At 41.9% G+C, this 22,059-nt stretch overlaps 2 protein-coding genes across 10 annotated transcripts in view; both read right to left on the bottom strand.

Annotated features, from left to right (window-relative positions):
* Nucleotides 1-9,036, bottom strand: part of Nfrkb (nuclear factor related to kappaB binding protein) — a 31,354-nt gene extending 22,318 nt beyond the window's left edge. For 5 of the 8 annotated variants that reach the window (XM_051197008.1, XM_051197010.1, XM_051197009.1 and 2 more), the window contains exons 1-7: nucleotides 8,858-9,036; nucleotides 6,641-6,842; nucleotides 4,106-4,233; nucleotides 2,521-2,695; nucleotides 1,875-2,012; nucleotides 1,223-1,296; nucleotides 342-426 (exon numbers count right to left, since the gene is read on the bottom strand). In XM_051197008.1, coding sequence (XP_051052965.1) covers nucleotides 342-426; nucleotides 1,223-1,296; nucleotides 1,875-2,012; nucleotides 2,521-2,695; nucleotides 4,106-4,233; nucleotides 6,641-6,842; nucleotides 8,858-8,992 — 937 coding nt within the window. In that variant the 5' untranslated portion in view covers nucleotides 8,993-9,036. The remainder of the gene's footprint in view (nucleotides 1-341; nucleotides 427-1,222; nucleotides 1,297-1,874; nucleotides 2,013-2,520; nucleotides 2,696-4,105; nucleotides 4,234-6,640; nucleotides 6,843-8,857) is intronic. The other 3 variants (XM_051197013.1, XM_051197014.1, XM_051197015.1) reach the window with 1 other exon arrangement.
* Nucleotides 9,037-17,539: 8,503 nt separating this feature from the next.
* Nucleotides 17,540-22,059, bottom strand: part of Prdm10 (PR/SET domain 10) — a 70,265-nt gene continuing 65,745 nt past the window's right edge. For both annotated transcript variants that reach the window (XM_051197005.1, XM_051197004.1), the window contains one exon: nucleotides 17,540-18,622. In XM_051197005.1, coding sequence (XP_051052962.1) covers nucleotides 18,419-18,622 — 204 coding nt within the window. In that variant the 3' untranslated portion in view covers nucleotides 17,540-18,418. The remainder of the gene's footprint in view (nucleotides 18,623-22,059) is intronic.

Genomic DNA, 22,059 nt, shown 5'->3' with positions numbered 1-22,059 from the left:
GCTGACATGGAACATCTTCCTCAGGGTCTCTCTAGTTTAGCTAGTCCAGTTGCCCAGGAGATCCCTTCTCAGCCTCCCAAGTACTGGGATTCCTGCAGGCCGTGACACTTACCCAGCTTTTATATGGGTGCTGGGGGATACAAACTCAGGTCCTCACACTCGCACAGCAAGTACAGTATCCACTAAGCCTTCTCCCCACACCATGCTGTGCTATATTAAATTCAGAGGGCAATTGCAAAACAATGGCAAGCATAAAGGAAGCTTTGTCACATACACACAGTGTCATACAAAACATCATAAGTTGGGTGAAGGTATCTAAGAGGGGATCCATGGTCTTTTACCTGCTAGAGAGCCCTTCCTGCCGGCATTTACTCGAGTCATGATGTCACTGAGGGTCAGGTCCCCTGTCAAAAGGTCTGGGTGATCCTAGATACAACATGAGAGATCTGGTTGTAGAGGTTCAAAAAAGAATCCCAAATTGATAGTGCCTGTGCCAATTTACCCAACAGATAACAGTATTTCAGGGACACCTAAGGGGATCATGTTGAATTAAAATATATAGAAACACCAACTACTGCTCTTCACAATGGTGCACAAAAAAACTTGCTCTCCCCGCGCCCCCACCCCGTACGGCAGCTGAAGTTCATAAAGCCTTTATGCATCCTTATTTCACACGACCATAAATAGTCCTAAAAAAAATTTACAGTTTACAAGTCTAGAATAAAGATCCTGAGGACTCAAGAGGTCTGCTTGGTGTCAGTATAAGTGGAGAAGACAGAAAGAACTCAGTTCTCCCTCCGGCTTCACCCGTCTCGGATGGCCGTCCTATCCACTGCCATTTCTTCACTTTGATGTGCCTTCACAGTGAAATGATAATGGAGACAACACAAAGTGCAAGAGCACAAAGCCTGACTCCTGGCTCGGCCACTCACTGGCTGCAGGACCGAGGATAACCTCAGCCTCTGGGAATGGGAGAGGAGACCACGATCATCCACCAGTGAAACCACAAAGACTGAATGAAGCTCACATGTCAACCATGCCTCGTAAAGCCAAACTACTTGACTGGCCTCTCACACCTCTGATGCTACGTAGCCTCTTGCTACTCGTGTCTCTGACAGTGTTAACAAAAAGCACAATGCAGGTAGTTACTACCACTCTCAGGATGTCAGACCAAAAGCAACAGGCTAAGAATTATGAATGGCCACTCCCACCGCAATCTTACTGGTTGATGTTTCCGCTTCTCATGATGCTTCTTTAACATTATCTTCAGGTCACTGTCCCCCAGCTCTATTTTATCTGAAAGTAAATGAACCAGACCACATGGACCAGATCATTCACTACGATGGTGTTCTAACTTAAATCTGCCTAGTCACTCAGACATTCAAAAGCAAGCTACTTCTGATTCTGTGTACTACAAGCAGAAAAGTCTTACATAGTTCCTGGGTCAGTATTCCATCATCTCTCTATATATTGCTCAGTGAGCCACTTCAATTATGTAGCAGACCCATAAGCACACTCAAGAGGCTTAGCATTCTCCCATTTCCAAATTCAAGTTCTTCTTTGTCTTTATAGGCTAGGGAGTTGCTATGGGTCTGGTTGCACATTCTATTGCTAGTCCATGGAAGATTATGCTTTTTAGCCCAAAATAGCAACTGATCAGATCCTGAGGTCAATTTCAAAATAAAGGAAAGCAGGGAAGCCTACCTCTAAATGGTAAGAGTACTGCATGGTACCACATGTCTCCAAATCTCCCATTTCTAAGTAGCACTGCTGTTTCCTGACAGGTAAGAATCTAGTCCCCAAATCCCTAAGGTGCTCTCACTTTTCTACACCATGATGTCTTGGAACGGCAGTACAATCAGCTCAGTTCTCACCTGCAGTTTTCATATCCGTAGTGGAAAGCGTGGGCACCACCCTCAGGGGCACCGCAGGACTAGGAGAACGTGCTGGAGAGCTTGGAAGCCATGAGCTGAGATCTTCAAAAGAAAATTTTTCTTGTAAATCCAACGTGGCTGTGGACTCCAATAGGGGAGATTGGGTAAGTGGCCATTTGGGTTCAACAGGGCTAAGCCAACAACATGGAGGCCAGGGTTCCACATTCCTTTCTGACCCTTCCCCAGATGAGCTGGAGCACACTTAGGTCATTTAAACGGCTCTTCCAGGAGAGAGACTTCAACAGAGTGATGGGGTCGCATTGCAGCAGGCCAACAGTCACTACTACTCTCCTGTAAGGGGAAAAGCAGTTCTCTCAAGTGGCACAATGGGAGCAGAGGAAAGACCCTGTCCTGCAGGGATCTGTCCAAGGTGTTCTCGTCTAACCTAAGTGCCACATTAGCACAAGAGAAAGAGGGCATGTTGTCACTCTTTAACACAATGTCTCAGCAACTCAACCACCAAGAGCTAGTGAGTTCCACTCTCCACCCCCAAACAATTTAACTCAGAGGGCCCCTTTACTGGGAAATTCATGGCTACCACTGGCTCCAGTACCCTAGTCGCCCAGAAGTACCCGAAGACACTCACCCTCTTCATCAGAGGACAGGGCAGTGTCACCACACTCCTCCTTCACTTCACGCAAGACCTTCAAGTAACGCTGCTGGGTCCGCCACTCCCGCTCCTCGGGGCTTCGGGATGGTGAATGGCGCTTGTGTCGAAAGGGGAGAGCGGGGCCACTCCTGCGAGCCATCTCCAACAGATCCTACCAAAAGACCAGATGTGAAGCCAAGTCGTCATCAAATCTTGCTCTTTATACAGTCTGCAAGTTCATGTTTTATTCTCTTCAATGTTCAATGTTAAAAAAAAAAATTCTCACCCCTCCAAATAACAAAGAAATATACTATATATGATTATATATAAATAGAAAGTACCGAAATGACTTAGTTTGATCATTCATTATAAAAATTCCCAAATCTGAAATTTTGTGAGTGAAAATAGCTGCACTGCATCTTGTGTCATAGACTGATGCCCAAGCATAAGAAATACACTGAAAATACTTTATGTAAAATCACTTTCACCCTACTTATATTAGCTTTGTAGTTAAACCTAATTTTGTTTACAACTGTGTCTTATCCCAAAAAATATATACAAGTATTCCAGAACTTGGGGGAAAAAATTTGAAATTCAAAAAATTTCTGGTGTAAACATTTCAAGAAACACTTGACAGGGGGTGGTGGCACACATCTAGTGGAGCTCTGTAAATTCAAGGCCCTAATCATCTACAGAGCTAGTTCCAGATCAGCCAGGGCTACACAAAACTCTACACCGTACCCCACCCCCACTCCCTGCAAAAAAAAAAAAAACAAAAAACAAAAAAACAAAAAACAAAAAACAAAAAAAACAAAAACAGAAACAAATTTTAAAAAAAGGGGGGGGGAGAAAGAAAGAAAGAAAAAAAGAAAAAAGAAACAACAACTTGAATTACACGGTGAAAATACCTAATTTTAGTGTTGACCTGCTTCACCCAGAATTAATACTTATACTAAACATCCAGGTATTTCTATACTAAATCTCAAAGAACAACTTAAAAGAAGTTGTAACAGGGCCATCAAGATGGCTCAGAAGGTGAAGACACTTGCCACCAAGCCTGACAAGTTTGATCATTAGAACCTAACCACAGGACAGGAGAGAACAGACTCCAATAAGTTGCCCTCTAAGCGCCACACATGCTCTGTGGCACTCGCACATCAAACATAAGCACATACTTGCACACAAAGTAAGTAAATAAAAATGTAATAAAGTTAGGAGCTCTTACTAACTGCCTCAGAAAATTATCAAACTGGAAAGAATCATGAGGCCACAAAATTCTGTTCTACATATATGTGACAGAATCAGAAGCCAGTATATGCTTGCACATCAATTCCAAAAGCATCCTACATACCCTCAATAACCCATGGTGAGTCTGAATAGCTTTGCTTTTCTTTGTAAATACTGATTCTAGGAAGTACTTTGTTTCAACATGTCTGAAATCTAAACAACTGCTCATAAGAAAAGAGAAAGCCCAACTTTTGTTAGTGATTCTTTTGGTTTTTGCATCAGAACCACTACTTGATGTCATGATGCTTGCCAGGTCACTAACCATGTTACATTCCTAGTTCTAAGCATTACTTACACTTCTGGAAGCAAGAATCTGTTTTAGCAGCCGATGGAAATACTGCTGTTGAGAGTTGAGATACCGCTTGTACTGTGACTTGAAGCAGAGCTGACGATACTTGACCACCTCAGGGTTAAAGTGTCCATCTTAAAAACACAGGCACAACTGTATATGCATCAGTCCACACACATGTAATGAGTATACAAGAGACAGTGGTTGTAGCAAAGAAAGAAAAAAATGACTAGGAGAAACAAGAGAGACCCAAAAATAAATGATGGTAAAAAAATAGTGATAACTCAATTAAGACTGGAAACCATAGTAACCACAGTAACATAATTATCTTCAGCAAAACTAGAACTGAAATACAGCATCAGAGAAGTACCCAGAAGCCTGTCCCTGTCTCCAAAACTTGTCTGTATACTTGACCACACAATCACGCCGTGGGGGCAAGCACAGAAGCACTGCCCACTTACATACGGGCCCTTATACAACCCTCTAAATGCTGTGAGGGAAGACAGTGTCCTCCCACCAGACTTGAGCCATAGTGAAACAGAATGCTACCAACCAAAGGAGAGCTTGTCTTTAAACTAAAAACCCACAATACATGCCTATGTATGTACAATAGCATGCCTATGACCCCAGCTATCTGAAGGCCAGGTAAGAGGATTAAAAGCCCACGTTAGGCCCACTCTGGACAAAAACCGAGGACTATCTCTTACAAAAAATAAAAGGGGCTGGGGCTGCAGCGCAATGGTAGGGCATTTGCCTAGCATGTGCATGTGAGAACTCAATCTCTAATACCACACATAAAAAAGAAGAATTCTAATTTAAAATCCTCAGTAAAACAAGAGATTTGAAGTGACAGACCTGTTCTCTCTAGTCTTTAACCAAAATCAAGTATTTCATTTAACATGATTCAAGGAAAACTTTTAGGCTAGTTTGCCAAAACAAAGTCACCTTAGAAACAAGGAAGAGGCTTCTGCTCCTTTCCATAGGTCAGAGAGAAAACTGTGATCTAAGAATGACCCTCAATTGTCTTGCAATACTTAAAGCAATGGCTGATTCAAGCAAAGATCACCAGTGGAGGGGGAAAAATACTAGTTAAAATGAGGGCTTCTGAGAAATAAGACTTGATCCCAAAGTATCACTTAACAGATGACTTAACTAAAAAATAAAAAGATGCCCTTACAATCAAGAAGTGTAGCAAGGCTATACCGTATACACACTTATTCTCAGCTCTCAGATAGAGGTGGACCACTGTGATATTGAGGCCAGTATGATCTCCACAGAGTTCCTAGCCAGCCAGGACTACATAGTAAGAGAGACCTTGCCTCAAAAATAAAATTAAAAAATAAAATAAAATAAAGAGCAACAGACACCACTTAACCAAATGACTCAGGTGGCATCACCAGTGATGGAGAACTGATATCATGTTCGTCTGAAACAGTATGATGGAAAAGGAAAGTTACCATGTAACATTCTTACCAAAAGCATGTGACACACGCATATGAAGCAACAAGAAAACAAATTCGCTGAAAGTAAGACAGTATACAACAAAAATGTGCTGAGCTCTTCCAAACTGCCAGTGCCCAGAAAGCAAAACAGAGTCCTCCATACACAGAAATAGACACAAAATTAAAACACACTGCATGCTCCCTTAGTACTTCACAAATCTAAACAGCAACTTACAAACACATTTCAAGAGTGATTAAGAAAACAAAAGTGAGACTGGCAGTGGTGGCGCATGCTGTTAGTCCCAGCACTCGGGGAGGCACAGGCAGGCAGATCTCTGTTAGTTCAAGGCCAGCCTGGTCTACAGAGTAAGTTCCATGACAGCAAGGGTTATGCAGAGAAACCATGTCTCAAAACAAAACAAACAAACCCCAAAAAAGAAAACAAAAGTGGCCAGGTAGTGGTGTCACAGGTCTTTAATCCCAGCACTCGGGAGGAAGCAGGCAGATCTTTGTGAATTCGAGGTTAGCCTGGTCTACAAAGCAAGTTCCAGGACAGTAAGAGCTATACAGAGAAACACTGTCTCGAAAAACCAAGAAGAAAAAAGCAAGGAATATTCTATATTCTTCAGTGCAAATTTCCTTACAGTCAGCTAACAGGAGGTGATTATGTGGGGGGATGTCCTTTATGAAAACATACACTCTCTAAGACAGGAATGGTGCCTGTGTATAAAATCCCAGGTAGGCTAGAGCAAAAGGACTGTCCAAAACTCAAAGCTAGCCCAGGCTACACAATGAGACCACATCTTTAAAAGAGAAAGGTATATATGGTGGTGAGATGTCATGTTTTCTGCAGTTTAAAAATTAGTCATAAAGATCTTTGGGATGCTGACACTGTTTTATTTATGATGGTTACACAGCTAAGTTCTATTTCTATCATAAATCAATACAATCTTATTTTTTAAAAATAGCACAGATTACACAAAACTACTCCCCTCAGAGGTCACATCAGTACATGAAAACAAAGAAGAAAATGAAAGGCATGTGTGTGTAAGTGAACGTGCACTCAACCCTATCAAAAACAAAACACTGAGCTACAGACCTCGGAAGAGCTTCTGGGCAATGTGCAGAGGGTTTCCGAAGCGGAAGTTCTCCCCACTGAACAGGGCAAGGATGATCTCATTTTGCTGCTCCATGTTGTCTGCAGGAAACTGAGGCAGAAACTGCTGGAGATGTTCACGCTGAGAGTCACTTAGTACTTCCTGCCATGTGGAAAGGCTGACGACATCAAAGAATATCTCAGGCTGCGAGAATTGGGAGAAAAGTAAGCAACTGATAAATATGCATTTAATATTTTATGTCTGTGAAGCCAAATGCACAGACCACAAAATTTACCATTTAGTCACTACTAGGTACACAGTTCAAGCATTTTAAATATATTCACATTTCTTATGTAGTCATCATTATGATCCTCAAGTGTTTTTAAACTGACTAACTTTCTAATGGTCTTGACTCAATTCTAAATATCAGAGATTAACAGGCTATGACTACACCTATCTGTAATTCCAGCACTTGAGAGGCAAAGACAGGAGAATTATGAGTGCAAATCCAGTTTGGGCTGCATGGCAAGGCCCCATCTCAAGAACAAAATAACAGTTTATTAAAAACAGCACACAAACCACAATACAGCAGTATGTAACCTAGAGGAAAATTACTCAGAGAGAAGCCCATCTGAAAGCTAGCTCTGACAACTAGGGTATGATGGCAGCCATGTAAATTCAACTTAAACTAAGCAGCAAGAAAAAATTAATTGTGAGGGGAGCATCTAAAGAGAGGTGATTTAAAAGACTAAAAAAAAGAAAGGGAGCAGGATTGGTTTCAATTTTTTTAACTAATATATATCTTATTTTCCTTTGAGATATGTAGATTTGGATGCCTGGAACTTGATATGTAGCAGACCAAACTGGCTTTGAACTAAAAAAGATCCACCCGATTCTGCCTCTGAAGTGCTGTGATTAAAGGCATGCACCAAGTCCAGCATGGTCTTCATTTTTAATTCATTCTCTATACATTGAATGTATATGTACCAAATAATAAGCTTAACACAGTTACAAAGTAGTTTAACAACTGTTAAAGTATACAGAAAAACACAGCTGAAGAAAGTCTACCCTAGATAATGTTAAGATAAAGGTACCAGAAAGGGGAAAACATGCTGGAAAGTTAGACTTTGGCTGGACCAGGAGAGGAAAAGTATGACAGTAGACAGAAGGACATGTAAACCTGTTAGGTTAATTGTGACTTTACCCCAACAATAAAACAGAGCCATGGAAATTTAAGCAGGAAATTACAGGATAATTTAACCACCAAACACCCTTTCCTTCTGAATGTATCCAAATCACCTCAGACTTAGTATCTAGTATCTTTCCCTCAAAACTTATTTTTATATTCAATTTTAGTTTTAACATCTATGTCTGGTAAACTAGGTATATCTAATAAAATAAGCATCTGATAATTGAATAGATGTCATAAAAGAGATTTCCTTGAAAGAGTATACAAAAGAAAAAATTACAAATAATGGTTGGAGATGAAGCTCAATTGGCAGAATGCTTGCATCTAGGCTGGGGATGTAGCTTAGTTGGCAGAATGTCTGCTACGTGCAAAGCCATGCGTTCTATCCCCATGTAAACCAAGCATGGTAGTATACATCTATAATCCCAGCACTTGGAAAACAGAAGAAGGATCCCAAATTCAAGGCCATCATCAGCTATATGTGAAAGTCAAAGCTAGCCTGAGCTATGAGACCCTATGAGAGAGGGAGAGGCAGGAAGCACAGGCAAGCACTCTCAAGTCTTGAGAGATGGTAGCCTCCTTACCAATGATGACTGTACATGCGACCTGCGAAAGTAGTCAAGGGCATACTGATGTTCCATCCCAAGCCACGTATTAGTCCTGTCCAGAAGGTTAACTTATGGACATACGCAGGTCTGGGTTTTGTTTAATAATTCACAACAGACAAACAATTTTAAGGGAAACACAATTCTGCTCTTGTAATATTCAACTTCTTTTTCTAATTGTGAAAACTGTTATAACAGGGTTTACTTATATCATGCTACTATTATTCTGACTTGTTGATCAAACATGTAAACTACAGCTTATATTGTCTTCCTTAATCAGAATACTAACTACACTAAACTTTAAGAAGTAGTAAGGGAACATCTGCTGAGATGTAGAAAACAAAAGGGAGCAAGAAAGGCAGAGATGCATGGGAAAGGACTCAGAAGAGGGGGAAGGAAATGATTGCAACAATGTTGTCACTCACATCCTCCAGAAGGTCTTCAGGCAGACTAACCCTGGTACCACCCAGAAGACAGTCTTCCATGATCCTTGTACCGTGACCATCTCCACAGGGACCCAGTTCTAGGGGATCTGTCAGCATGTGATCCAAGGAATCCATTGTTTCTTCTCCACAGGTATTCTACACAAAACTATACACCTTGAGGCAGAAAAGGCAGAGGTCTGGTTGATGCTAATATTCAATCTCAAATCTCTTTTGTTTTTTCTAAGGCAGGGGTAGGGTCTCATTCTGTACCCAAAAACGGCCTGGAATTCACTATGTAGCCCAGGCTGGCCTCAAACATAAAACAATCCTCCAGCCTCAGCATCCAAACACTAGGATTACAGAGTGAGTAATGAGGCCTGGCTCCAACCTCTTACATTTCATCCTTTTCTCTAACCATACTGCTATCTTCCCTCTCTTCCAATACCCCATTTCCATCAAATGTTCAAGTCTTACAACAACTCCTAAATTCTTAAGTTTCTTACACTTCCATTTTATAGAAGAATAAGATTCAGGAACTCAGTGATAAACCAGATATGGTGAATAAAATGTATAATCCCACCACTTAGGAGACTGAGGCAGGAGGATCACAAGTCCTAGGCCAGCCTGGGGTATGAAATGAGGCCATATCAAAAAACAATAAATAAACTGGGTGGTGGTGGCACATACCTTTAATTCCAGCACTGGGGCAGGGCACAGAGGCAGGCTAATTTCTGTGAGTTCAAGGCCAAGCTGGTCTACAAAGTGAGTTGCAGGTCAGGCTCCAAAGCTACACAGAGAAACCCTGTCTCAAAAAAACAAACACACTCGGGAGGCAGAGACAGGTGGATCTCTGTGAATTCAAAGAGACCAGCCTGGTCTACAAGATCTAGTTCCAGGACAGTCTCCAAAACCACAGAGAAACCCTGTCTGAAAAAACCAAAAAACAACCAACCAACCAAACAAACAAACAAAAAAACAATAAATAAGTGATGGATCATGGTCCATAACTACAAGTTCCAAGGTCAATAATCTATTAGAACATAATTTCTTTAGTAACTGTTGAATTATTAGAAAGTTCATTAGAAATCCATGTGAAGAACTGGCAAGATACCTCAGTGGCTAAAAGCACCTGCTACACAAACCTGATGACCTGAGTTTGATCCCACCACAGAAAGAGGTAACAGAGATAACAAACTCTTTGAAAGTTGTCCTCTGACCTCCACAGAAATGCTGTGACATATCTGCACACACACACTGACAATATTTTAATGTAAGATTATTTTTAAAAAGCCATAAATTCTACAAACATTGGTACAGCTCAGATACTAACTTATATAAGCTATGTCTCAAGGACAATTCTTACAATTGTGCTTATTATACCTATCCTACAGATACTAATATTAAGGATTAAAGTATGGAAACAACTTTCCCAACCCCAGGTGGACCTGCCTGCAGATGTTAACATCACACACAATGCCTCTTGCATATACTCTCAATTAAATTATTAAAACTTCTTGATATGATTTCATTAGTCCACATAAATTCCTGAGGCTCCAGACAGTTACAACTAATTGTCAATGGTCAATCTGATCTTCAGATCCATGTTAATTAATGCAATTTTCCTCTTTCCTGTAATAACTTCACAGGGCTGGCCACACTTTTTAGAAAGCAATACAAGAATGTTGTTTAGAGAGTATCTCCCAAAGCTGGAATCAGGTGTGAAACTCAGGCCACAGCTCACAGTGCCAACCTACAGTAAACTCACCCTACATGTACTGGATCCATTCTCTTACCCCTTTCACCAACAAATAGACCAAAGAGCCCACAAAAATAGAAAGATGAACTGGACTTAATCAAAACACCAGATTTCTACTGTTGGGCTGTCACTAATCTGTAACATCTTACCTCACCAGGTGTCAGGTTTTTTACCTATAGGTAGGAGAAGCTGAACGGGGCCTCCCTACCATTATTTCCACTCTCGGGATCTTACAGTGAAGAATCTGCAGCTAATAGTTTATACAACTGAAGATCCTTCCCACTTTCCAAGTTCTCAAACGATAAAGAACAGGCCTGTGATATATCTAGAATGAAGCACTTTTCTGCGAAACAATTTAAAGTTCTGACAATATTTCAGATCTAGGAAAGATACAGTGTTACACGGAGGCAACTGGGTGGTCCCCAGGCAATCTTCAGCACACTACGAAATGAGAACACTCTGAATGAGAAAGGAACAAGATACTAGCACCTAACAAAACTTCAAAACAAGAAAAAGTAGAAGCAACGTGACGCTTAAACAAAACCCTCTTAACCTAAGTGGCATTGAACAGCCTGCAAAGTTAGTACCTCATTGACAGGTGCAGTTTACACAATTCACGCATAAGCTTCTTCCAATGCCGCCGGTTGGTGAAGCTAAATGTAATATTATCTAGTGACAACCTCTGCCTTGCCACTTATTCCGCCCAAGAACTCAAATACGAAACGCAGACCGCTATCAGGGAGGTGGAACCCCGGAAGCCGTGGATTTCTAAGTCTTGGGGTGTCCCGGACTTCCTCGCCGATCAGGAAGGCCTCTTCTCTGTACCTGAGCTGGCCTACCCTCCAGACCTTCACGAGGCACCGGCAAGCAAGGCTCTCAGGCCGTAGTCCCCGGTCGCCAGCCCCACCTGCGTGCAGCGCGCCGCGCCCCTCCCCCATCCACCCTCGCCCTAACCCTCGCCCACCCGGCTGCCGCAGGCCCACGCGTGGGGCCCGCCACGTGCCTACGGCGACCGAGATCTCGGAGCCCCACTTCTTCCCTTCGCCCCGCTTCCTCCTTTCACCCGGCACCCTCCTACCCCCGGCGCCTGGGCCCGCCCTTACCTCAGCCGCGTCCGCGGGGTCTCACCCGCTGGCTTGGCCGGCCGCGGGCTCCGGGACGCGCTCGCTCCCGTAAGGCGTCTGGGTGCGCGCACGCTCCGGGCCCCGGCAGCGGAAGGGGCGGGGCCTATGGGGCGTAACCCAAATGGAGGGGCGGGGCGTAGTGGTCAGGACGGGCAGGGGTGGAGCCTGAGGCAGCACCTGAACAGCTCCGGACCTGTGTTTCCACCGCTTTCAACCTTTCCATCCTTTCACCCGCTGCTAAACAAGAGCACAGCGTAACCAGGCGCCGTGCTAGCCACTTGTTGGGTGACAAATTTTTTCCTAGGAGACGCAACGCACGTCTGCTCACCATAGGGATCCCATGCCACCAAAGTCCATCCAACTTGACGAGCCAATCAATCAATGAGTGTTTTGGGGAATACTTACAGAAGTACCGTTGGGGGGTTACTTACAGAATCAGAAATAACTCAAAGACAGCTGCATCACCAAGGCCCACCCCAGCATGGTGACCACTCACAAAAGCTGGGAACCTGGAACACACTGAATCGCCCAGGGCAGCTCATCAGATTGGAGAGTATCTTTCCCAGGTTCCTCAGCAGGTTCACGGCTTCCAGGTGAACTCGGCTGCTTTCTGCTTCTTCCAAGCAGCTGGACTTCCTTCTGAGGGGGACTCTCAGCTTTATTCTTTACTCTGGTAGAGATGCCGAGGGGATCTGGTCAGTTTCGGGGACTTCCTGAAGCCATTTTGAGTTGTTTGCTTTCCTGCCTAAAGAACTACCCTGCAGGAGAAGGAAACTCTTTATTTGCAGGAACTCTTGGCAGCTTTGAAGGTTGGTCAAGCAGAACGACCACCCTAGCTGGAGAAGTACAAACATGGAAAACTTAGTCTTCTTAATCATTAATTAACACGTTCCTTTTTCTCTAACTGCGTCTTAGAAATGTCATCTTCTCAAGTACCCCAGTTTCTCCCGCGCCGTCAGTCCTGTACAGACTATCCGCAGTCCTTTCCGTTTAATAGACGAGTCAGAGAAGAGGACCATCTCAAACTAATGACCTTCCCTCAATGGAAAACAGTGCTTTCCAAATAGAGCTAAATCTGTGTGCCCCTACTGGCTCCACAGACGTTCTCAATCCTGTTAGAGTTAGAAACCACTTGTGACTTGATAAAATCTGAAATGTATGTATGAATGAAATGAGCAACGTGAAAACCAAATATGAAGCATCATTCTGCAAAACCAGACAGGAGAGCACCAACACATTACCATTTTCGTCCCACCTTGTTTTTAGAGCAGTTTTAGGGACACTGTAAAATTAACAAAGCATAGATTTGCCACAGATTCTCTGCCCCCACCCTATATGCATAGACTCTTCACCCACACAGGTAGGATACTTTTTTTGTTATAATTGATGAATCTGTGTGATAACAGTTTCACTGCCCACCTTCCCAAATTAATCTATGCCCCACCTACTCATCCTTACTTCTCCACTTCTGGCAACCACTGATCTTTTAACTGTCTCCATCATTATGCCTTCAAGTTTGCCATCCTCCTGCTTAGACTTCCAAGTACTGGCATTACCATCTTGTGCCACCACACTTGGCAGAGATTGAGTCTTCTTTTTCCAACCAGATGGTAAATGATATAGTTTTGGTGGTGAGGATTGGATGTAGGCACTCTGCCTCTGAGCCACACCCCAAAGCTTTATATTGTTTTAATATTAATTTGAAGTTCCTTGGTGATAACATGAAGCATATTTTCATATGTTCATTTATTATTATTTTTTATATTCTTTGTGATAGCTTTGTGCCATTTTCCACTAGGGTTGTTTTTTCTTTTTGTTGCGTTTATATCCTTTATCAGACAAATTATCTGAAAAAAATTTTTCCTAGGTCTGTCTCTCCATCATTTGCTCTCACTGTCTCAAATACTGTCTTGGTGGTAAACACCTTTAAGCTGTGTTGTTTTGGGGTTTTTTTTGTTTGTTTGTTTTGCCTTGCAATTTTTACTTTACAATGTAAACACAGGGCCTTGTACATTCTAGGCAAGTGCTCTATCTACCCTTGAGCTTTCTCCAGCTTAAGTCATCTCTTTCTGATACTAAACATGCTGCCCTGCCTTTGGTAAAGTGCTAAGTTGAGGGGAAGCACTTTATGATTTGATTTTAGTCTTTTTAGTGAGCATATGACTCTCAGCAGTGACCTTCTCAAGTGCTTCTCTGTCATCATCCTCCTTATGTGTCAAAGGATGGCTATAGCTGGCTGGATTGGATTGTCCCATTCCTCCGGGTCAGGGAAGCTCTGTGACAAACTCTGAAGGTTAAACACTGGTTAACTAGTTTCCCCTGAGCTAGTTAAGAAGTAGGATGTTTCACTTCTTTTCCTCTTTCTCTGCCAGGGGCACCAGGGAATCTTTCTCAGTATGAGACCCTGATAAGCTCATAAAAACATAGGGCCCTTCCTTCCCCAATGTTTGGATCCCCTGGAGTTTTTAGACGTGTGTGCGCACATGAGAACAGGAGCCTGAGGAAACCAGACGCATCAGACCCCAGAGCTCCCATAACAAGTGGTTATGAGTCACCCAACATAGAGGTAGCCCAGAATGGAATTTGGATCTTTTCTATCTCAGATTTCTCCATACCGAGCCTCCAACAATTCATCACAGTTTAGGTCTTCCTATCTCAGCTGGCCCTCGTTCCCTTGGAGGATTCTACTACTGAGGTTGTGATTTCCTGTATTTGCCTGTCAGTCTCTCCAATTGTGAGGGCAGTTTGCTTCATGATCTTAATTCTCAATGGAACTTTGATTGTTGATGAAGGGACTCTGGCCAGCTCTAGTGTAGGGACCATGGCTCTGACAGGTCTTGCCCTTCTTTGCAATTCCCTCTGCATTGCTTAAACCATTAGATTACATTCCTAAAGCTAGCCACCAAGGTCTATTCCTTATTTGGCCACTTCCTCCTCCTGAGGCTGACTACCAAAGTCCAGCTATCAAAGAACTGAAGCCCAGAAATCAAAAGTCCCCCTTAGCTCACCCAATTAACACGTCCAATTAAAATTAAATACCTCATCCTAACACAGGTTTCCCCTTTTACCTTATAAACTATCATTTGCCTATGGGTCATGTGTGTCCCCTCTTTATCCAAAGGCAGTTCTTTGTCCCTCCTGGACAAATAGCTCTGCCCTCTCTCCCTTGTTCCCTTCCTCCTTTCCCTCTTCCTCTATCCCCTGCCTTTGTCTCTTGTCCCTCCCCTCTGTCCCTCTGGGGCAAATAAATTCCCTTTGTGCTGAGAACTTGTTCTTGGGGTCCTGAGCTAATACTTCTCCTTTCTGTTTAGTTTTCAGTTTGTTCAGCTTTCTACATGTTAGAAGGAAGATCAAGAGAAACCTTGCAAAGTTCATAAATGCCAGATTAGGAACCAGAAACTAAAGTGTAATATTTTGAAGAGGGTAGTGTTGAGACAGGGTTTCACTCTGTAGCTTAGACTAATCTAGAACTCACTATGCGACTGGGATGGCTTGTGCCTAAGGGTGCAATATTTAAAATAAAACATTTAACCATATCAGTAGTCCCTGTACATACACACAAATAAGAAACATGATTATTAAAAAAATATTTATTAATTTTTATACCTGCTAGGTAGCACAAGACTATTAACACTATAACTCACTGAATATACAATAAATGTTCACATTTAAATAACAGGATAGAATCAATACTTTCAACCAATGGGCCAGCTTCAGCATCTCATTAGGTGCTTTTTAGCTTTAGATATTTTTAAGAATTTTTTTGAAAGGATAATTCCAGGTCAGAAAATAACTCAAGAACATCAAAACAGAAAGTCTTTCCAGAAAAACAGGAACCTTACATGATGAAATATCCATTTCTCTGGGCACAGACTAAACAATAAAAATGTAAAAAATCTATATCCAACCCACTTCAAAACATCCACACTGTAGTGAATGTAGTCTACAGTATTGGTGTGTCGGGGTAAAGACTGCTATGTAGACACTGGCTTCATCCATGTTCCCCAAATTAGGCTGTCAGAGGGACTACACTCTTGTCACCCTTCTGATACCTTGGGATAAATTCATAAAATACCTGATCTTAGAGTGGTGATGTCTTCACTGCCATCCACATCTCTGGTTGATGACATATGTTGTAGTATTTATTTAATCCACATAAGAACCAAAACAGGAAAAATAAATTAGAATGGAAAGAGACAAAAAAGTCCTTCAACAGGATTTTTCCTCTATGTATCTTAAAACTTAAAAAATAACTGACACAAAACCAACATTCCTTCAGTGATTGGCTTTTTATTTTAATCACTGGGTTATTCCTGAGAAGAGGGGAGATACCTTGCTGGCTCAAGTTAAAGAGAATCCAAAGGGCCAAATTTAATTAATTAATTTTTTAAAAATTTATTTTCAAGACAGGGTTTCTCTGTGTAGCCCTGGCTGTCCTTGAATTTTTTGTAGACCAGAGTGCCTCCAATTCAGAGATGTGCCTGCCTCTGCCTCCCAAGTGCTGGGTTGAAAGGCAGGCACCACCACCCAGCTCTAACAGGCCAAATTTAAATGACAAAAACTAAAACTGTAACACTGAGATGGACCAGTGCTCTTTGCCTTCCAAGGCTGAAACCTTGGGATAGTTAGTTATTACACTACAGAACCTTGGGAACCAGAGTCTTACATTTTGTGACTTGGAGTCAACATTTCATGTTGAAAATATTGTTACCTTTTTGTTATCAAAGATACAGTGTCCATTTTCAGTTTCCACACATTTTTGAGGTATTTTTCTTCAGTTCTTTTCATACCCAAATCTTCAGACATAAGTCTATGAACAAGATCTCAAAGGAAAGTGCAGGATCTACATAATAAAGTGACTTCAAAACCAAATGTTTACTTTTCAGGAAGGCATCTTTATATACCACACAGAAGATATTCTATTTCTTAATTCACAGACCCAGTTTTTCCTCAGAAATGTAAATAAAATAAATTAGTTAACTTCATTTGAAATGAACTTAGGTCTTCTTGATCTGGAGTGATAAATTCACTCTACAATAATTATTTTAAAATGTATGTCACAAAAAGTTGTTAAAATACAGGCTTTTAAGATGTCTTATGGGTACAACTGGGATGTGCAGTTAAAAAGAAGGGCAATACTTCCCCACTAGATTCACAGCAAACAAGACTCCCAAACAGGAACACACAGAAGACAACTATCACACAGAAAACTGCTTTCCTCTCCCAACTAACTGTTACTATTCCTCCACACCTGTCCTTTTACCTCAGTGTATTACAATGGTCCCCTTATTTTTATTTTTTCCCTTAAGTGGGAAATTGGTCATCTTATAACAAGATCTAGGTTAGTTACAATATGCTTAAAGTTTAAAATGCTCACAAATAAGAAAGGCCACCTTTCCACCCAACTTCAAAGAATCTTCATTTTTAAGATAGCATTGGAAGTACCAAAGCTGTGAACAAAAGTGTGATGTAGGGACTAGAGTTGTAGCTCAATGATGAGGAACCAGCCTAGCATGCAAGAGGCCCTGGGTTTGATTCCCAGCATCACACACAAAAAGTGTTATACATATACCTGATGAACCCAAGTGGGAGTATGGAATTCAACCTTGACTACTGAGCAGTAAATGGATCCTGCAAGGCAGGACAAGGTTTCAGTTCTGTCTGTCTGTCTGTCTGTCCCTCTCTGTGTGTGTGTATGAATGTGTATTCATGTATATATATATATATGTATACATATATATACACAACTTACATATATAGTGATTTTTCATAGAATCAGTATCTCCTTCTTAAACTCAGAAGCCTGGAGGCAGAGCTTTAATGCAGGGGCTCTTATTGAGATCATGCAACCTTTGTCTTCCAGGGAGTCTATGTATGTGGAACATGAGGTCAATCTGCCTGGGGCCAGCATCTGTGGGGAGCACCACCACTGCCCAATAAGTTTTCCCAAACAAGAGTTTAAAAATAACTGCTATGATGGTACCTGACTGTAGTCCCAGTTACTTGGGAGGCTAAGGCAGGAGGATCTCATGAGTCCATGAGTTCAAGGTTATACTGGGCAGCACAGTGAGATCCCATATAGGAGAGAGAGAGATCAGTAATAAGATTTTAGATGACAGTTTTTCCTTCAGAACACCACCATCAAACCTTTATCATATCATTTTAATTTTTTCATCCAATAAGCTGCCTTTCTTAAATTACTGAAAACTCAAATGCATGAGATAAAGTGGTTCTGACCTAATCACACCCTTGAAATAAATGTTTCTTCTCTTTTGATGCATTGCTTGGATTTCAGAAGTCCAGTGACCATGGACTTGGACATCCTATGTCCACCTTTGGTATGAACATAATATGCCACTTAGTATCTCCACAAAGGGACAGTAAGGCTTATCAGTGTGTTCAAAAACAAAAACAAAACAAAAACAACCAGCTCAAGAGCAAGGCCAAGTTTCTCCATCTGGAAGTCAACTTTTCCCTGAAAGAGCTGCATTCCATGGCAGAAATCCCAAGGGTAAAGATGACCTTGGCAAAAATTACCCCTGGCATATGTGCGTCAAAATGGTAGTTTCCAAACTCTTGAGTGAGTAATAAATCTTTAAAAAGAGGTCTAGGTGTTTGAAGCTTCAGATTTCGAATGAGAAGATGTGGTGTGAGCTCTGGACTCCAGGTGCAGAATGAAGGCTACGGCTTGGTGATGTGCACTTCGCTGCTCCCATTCCCATTGGTAGTGGTTGTGATGATGTACTGTGTGGTCTGCTGTTGGCTGGGGCTTGTGGAGTCCAGGGAGTCACTGTGTGCAGAGGGCTGAACCTGGACTGTGCCGGAGAGAGTAGAGGCGTGCTTTTCCTCCAATTCTGGTTGACTTTCTGACAACACATAATGACCCTAGAGCAAAAGAAAATAAAACTTAAAAGAACTGGGTCTGGAAGGGAGCGTGGGAACTACCAGAAGAGGGGAGGAGCAAGTATCCAAAGCAGTGTTTCAAGGGAACCCAAATAGGTACCTCTGAAGGATGCTTTACCTATTCCCTTTATGGAGGAAGGATAAGTCACAGTAATTGACTCCAGAGGTAATTTGAATGAGCACTTTTGCTGTGTTATCAGATGACATGATGAGGAACCTTACAGAGGTTTGTAGCATGGTGATACCTTACTTGGCAGAAAAAGTTTTTTTAATTAAAAAAAATAAATTAAAATTGCATTTTAAAAGTTGTTCCTAAGAATTTAGAAATTTAAAAAATATTGCCAATGAAAGTGTTAAAATTCATCCAAAATGAATGATAAGGTCTCTGTAAAGGGGCAGGCTGGTGTCTAAAACAGTTCTTCAACACTCACGGTTCCCAGCTAATAGAATTTCAAAGCCAGCAACATTTAAAATAATATTTAATGGGGCTGAGGAGTTATCTCTGTCAGTTAAGTCTTTGCAGCAAAAGCATAAGGAATTCAAGTCCAACAACTGGACCCTTTCCAAAAGGCCATCATGAGGGCACACTCCTGTAGTACAATACACTCCTATACTCCCTGTGTTGTGTTGTGAAGGGAAACAGAAGTAGATCCCTGAACCCCAAAACCCACTAACTCCAAGTCAGTGAGACCCTGTATCATTAAACAAAGTAGAAGGCTCCCAAGGAATAATACCTCAGGTTGACCTCTGGCTAGCTTACACACACACACACACACACACACACACACGCACGCACGCACGCACGCACGCACGCACGCACACACACACACACACACACACACAAACACCCTAAGTTTTAGTTTCCCAAGTAAAGACATTTAGAATATACTAGAACAAAGGTTAGAGAAAAGGCTCAGCAGATAAGGGCATATGTTCTCTGTTTATAGAGAGAACACAGGTTCAGTTTCCCACGCCTATAACTCAGCTCCAGAGGATCTGATGCCCTCTTTCTGGTTCCTCAGATACCTGCATTACATGCATGTACCCTACCTGCTCCCACAAGCATACATAATTAAAAAGTATTTTTAAATCTTTAAAAATAAAATCAATTTGCTACCCTTATCAAGTATGTGCATTCTACTTGAGAACAAGGAAAGGGGTTAGGGATTCAGCTCAGTGGTAGCAAGCATGAGGTCCTGGGTTTAATCCATAGCACACACAAAATAAATAAGTAAGTAAGTAAGTAAATAAATAAATAAAAGCACAGAAAAAAATATAGTCTTAGAATACAGTGAAAGTGGGGGTTTAAATGAGTTCACCAGACCCAAGATAAATGATAAGTAGATATTTATTAGAGAAGAACTTACATAGATAAGAGCTCTTCCTGCTCCAGAAGATGCCCTGCCCTTCCCAAGCTCTATGAAACCTGAGATAGTGTGAGCCAAACCCTCCTCTACCTTATAATGGGTCATGTCTACACCTGAAACCACACCCAAAGGGTGTGGTCACCACTACAAATTCACTGGCAAGATGTCACTACAATACAGTGCCATCACTGTATTCTATCCCTAGCCCATGAACTGGCTTTTTGGAGCCCATTTCCTGTAACACAACAAATACAATACCCAGAGACTGTTATTAGGGTTCAAGCTTCAGAAAAAACAAAGCAGCCGAGCCACTAGCTCTTACCTCTACCTCAGACTGAAAGGTGATCCTGGCTCCACCAAACTTCAGACTGCAATTACAGACTGCTATGCTCTCCTCAACGTGGCTGGAGAATCCTGATTCTGACTATGGAAGACCCTGCTCCTATCTTTTCTATCTCTCTAGTGCTGGGATTAAAGGCATGAGTTCTGTTACTCTTTTATACTGATTCAATCTCATGTAGCCCTGAGTGGCCTTGAACTCAGAGAGATCCATCAGCCTTTGTCTTCTGAGTCGTGGGATTAAAGATGTGTGCCACCACTACTTAATCTCTACAGTTTGAGGCTAACTGATTTCTGAATCCTCAGCCAAGCTTTAATAAATCATAAATAATTTATCACCCCAATTTCCTATGGATCTATACCTTGCTCTGTCTAAACACTGAGGGGAGGGCCTTGGTCAAGCTTCATCGTGGTGATGGGACAGACTTCTGTTGACTTCCCATAGGAGGCCATTCTCTCTCTGAGGAACAGGTGAGGGATGGGATGAGGGAAGGTGGGAGGAGCATAATGAGGAAAGGGAGAACTGGGATTGATATATAAAATTAAAAAGTAAAATTGATTACTTAATAAAAAAGAAAAAATATAGAACCTTGCACTGAATAAATTTAAGGGAACTCACATTGTCTTCACTTTTTTTCTCATTTTTTCCCCTTTGATCATGAGAATTTCATACATACAAGCTAGGCATTTCATCCATTATATTAACTTTTTTAGATAAGATCTTAATAGCTCAGGCTAACCTTAAACCCGCTATGTAACTGAAGATAACTTTGAACTCCTGGTTCTTCTGTCTCCACCTCCAAAATACTTGGATTACAGGCATACACCACTACACTTCACTTTATATTAACATTTTTAAAGAAATACTATTTCAGACAGAAGGGCAACTGGTCTTCCATGGAAGCAAGATGCTATGACAGGTATCCCTGTCCCTCAAGAGCCTGTGTTTTCTGTTGGTTGGTTGGCTTTTTGGATTTTTTTGAGACAGAGTTTCTCTCTGTACCCCTGGCTGTCCTGGACTTCACTCTGTAAACCAGGCTGGCATGGTACTCACAGAGATCCTCCTGTCTCTGCCTCCCAAGTGCTGGGAGTTAAGGCATGTGCCACCACCCCTGGGCAAGAGCCCATGTTTTAAAGGTTTGGCCCATAGGTGGCACTGTTAGGAGGTGAGACCTCATAAGAAGTCCTGAGGTTACTGAGTGAGATGCCCAGCCCTTCCTCTTCTTTGCTCTCTGCCTGATGAGGTGATGACTTACTGAGCCAATCATTCTCACCATGTTGTGCTATGGTGACCCAAAGCTACAGGACCACTAGCTCAGTCACAGAATGGAATCTCTAAAACCATAAACTGAATAAACTTGGGTATTAATTATCTCAGGTAGTTTATGGTAACAAAGAGGAAAAAGAAGTCAAAGAGGACAACTCGGGCAGTCTTTCCAAGCTTGTCCAGAAAACAAGTTATAGCAAATAACCAACTGACTCACCTAGGGCCGTACGTTGTCAGTCCCCATCCTGAAACAGCTCTCAGATTATGATTTGTTTCCCTGTGGCTCTTTTTCTGGTTTGAGGCTGCTTATTCACCTAGGACCCACTAACCCTTAGCAAGGAACATTTTGTGGTGAGAACATTTAAGTCCTGGTCTCAGCAATTTTTAGTAGCTACCATGATGTATACCAGGTCTCCACAGTTTTTTCCCAAAATATGTTTTGTTGC

The sequence above is a fragment of the Phodopus roborovskii genome, unplaced genomic scaffold (assembly GCF_943737965.1).
Source record: "Phodopus roborovskii unplaced genomic scaffold, PHOROB, whole genome shotgun sequence".
NCBI lineage: Eukaryota > Metazoa > Chordata > Mammalia > Rodentia > Cricetidae > Phodopus > Phodopus roborovskii.
Note: the sequence above shows the minus strand (reverse complement) of the source record. Positions and strands in the feature narration are given on the sequence as shown.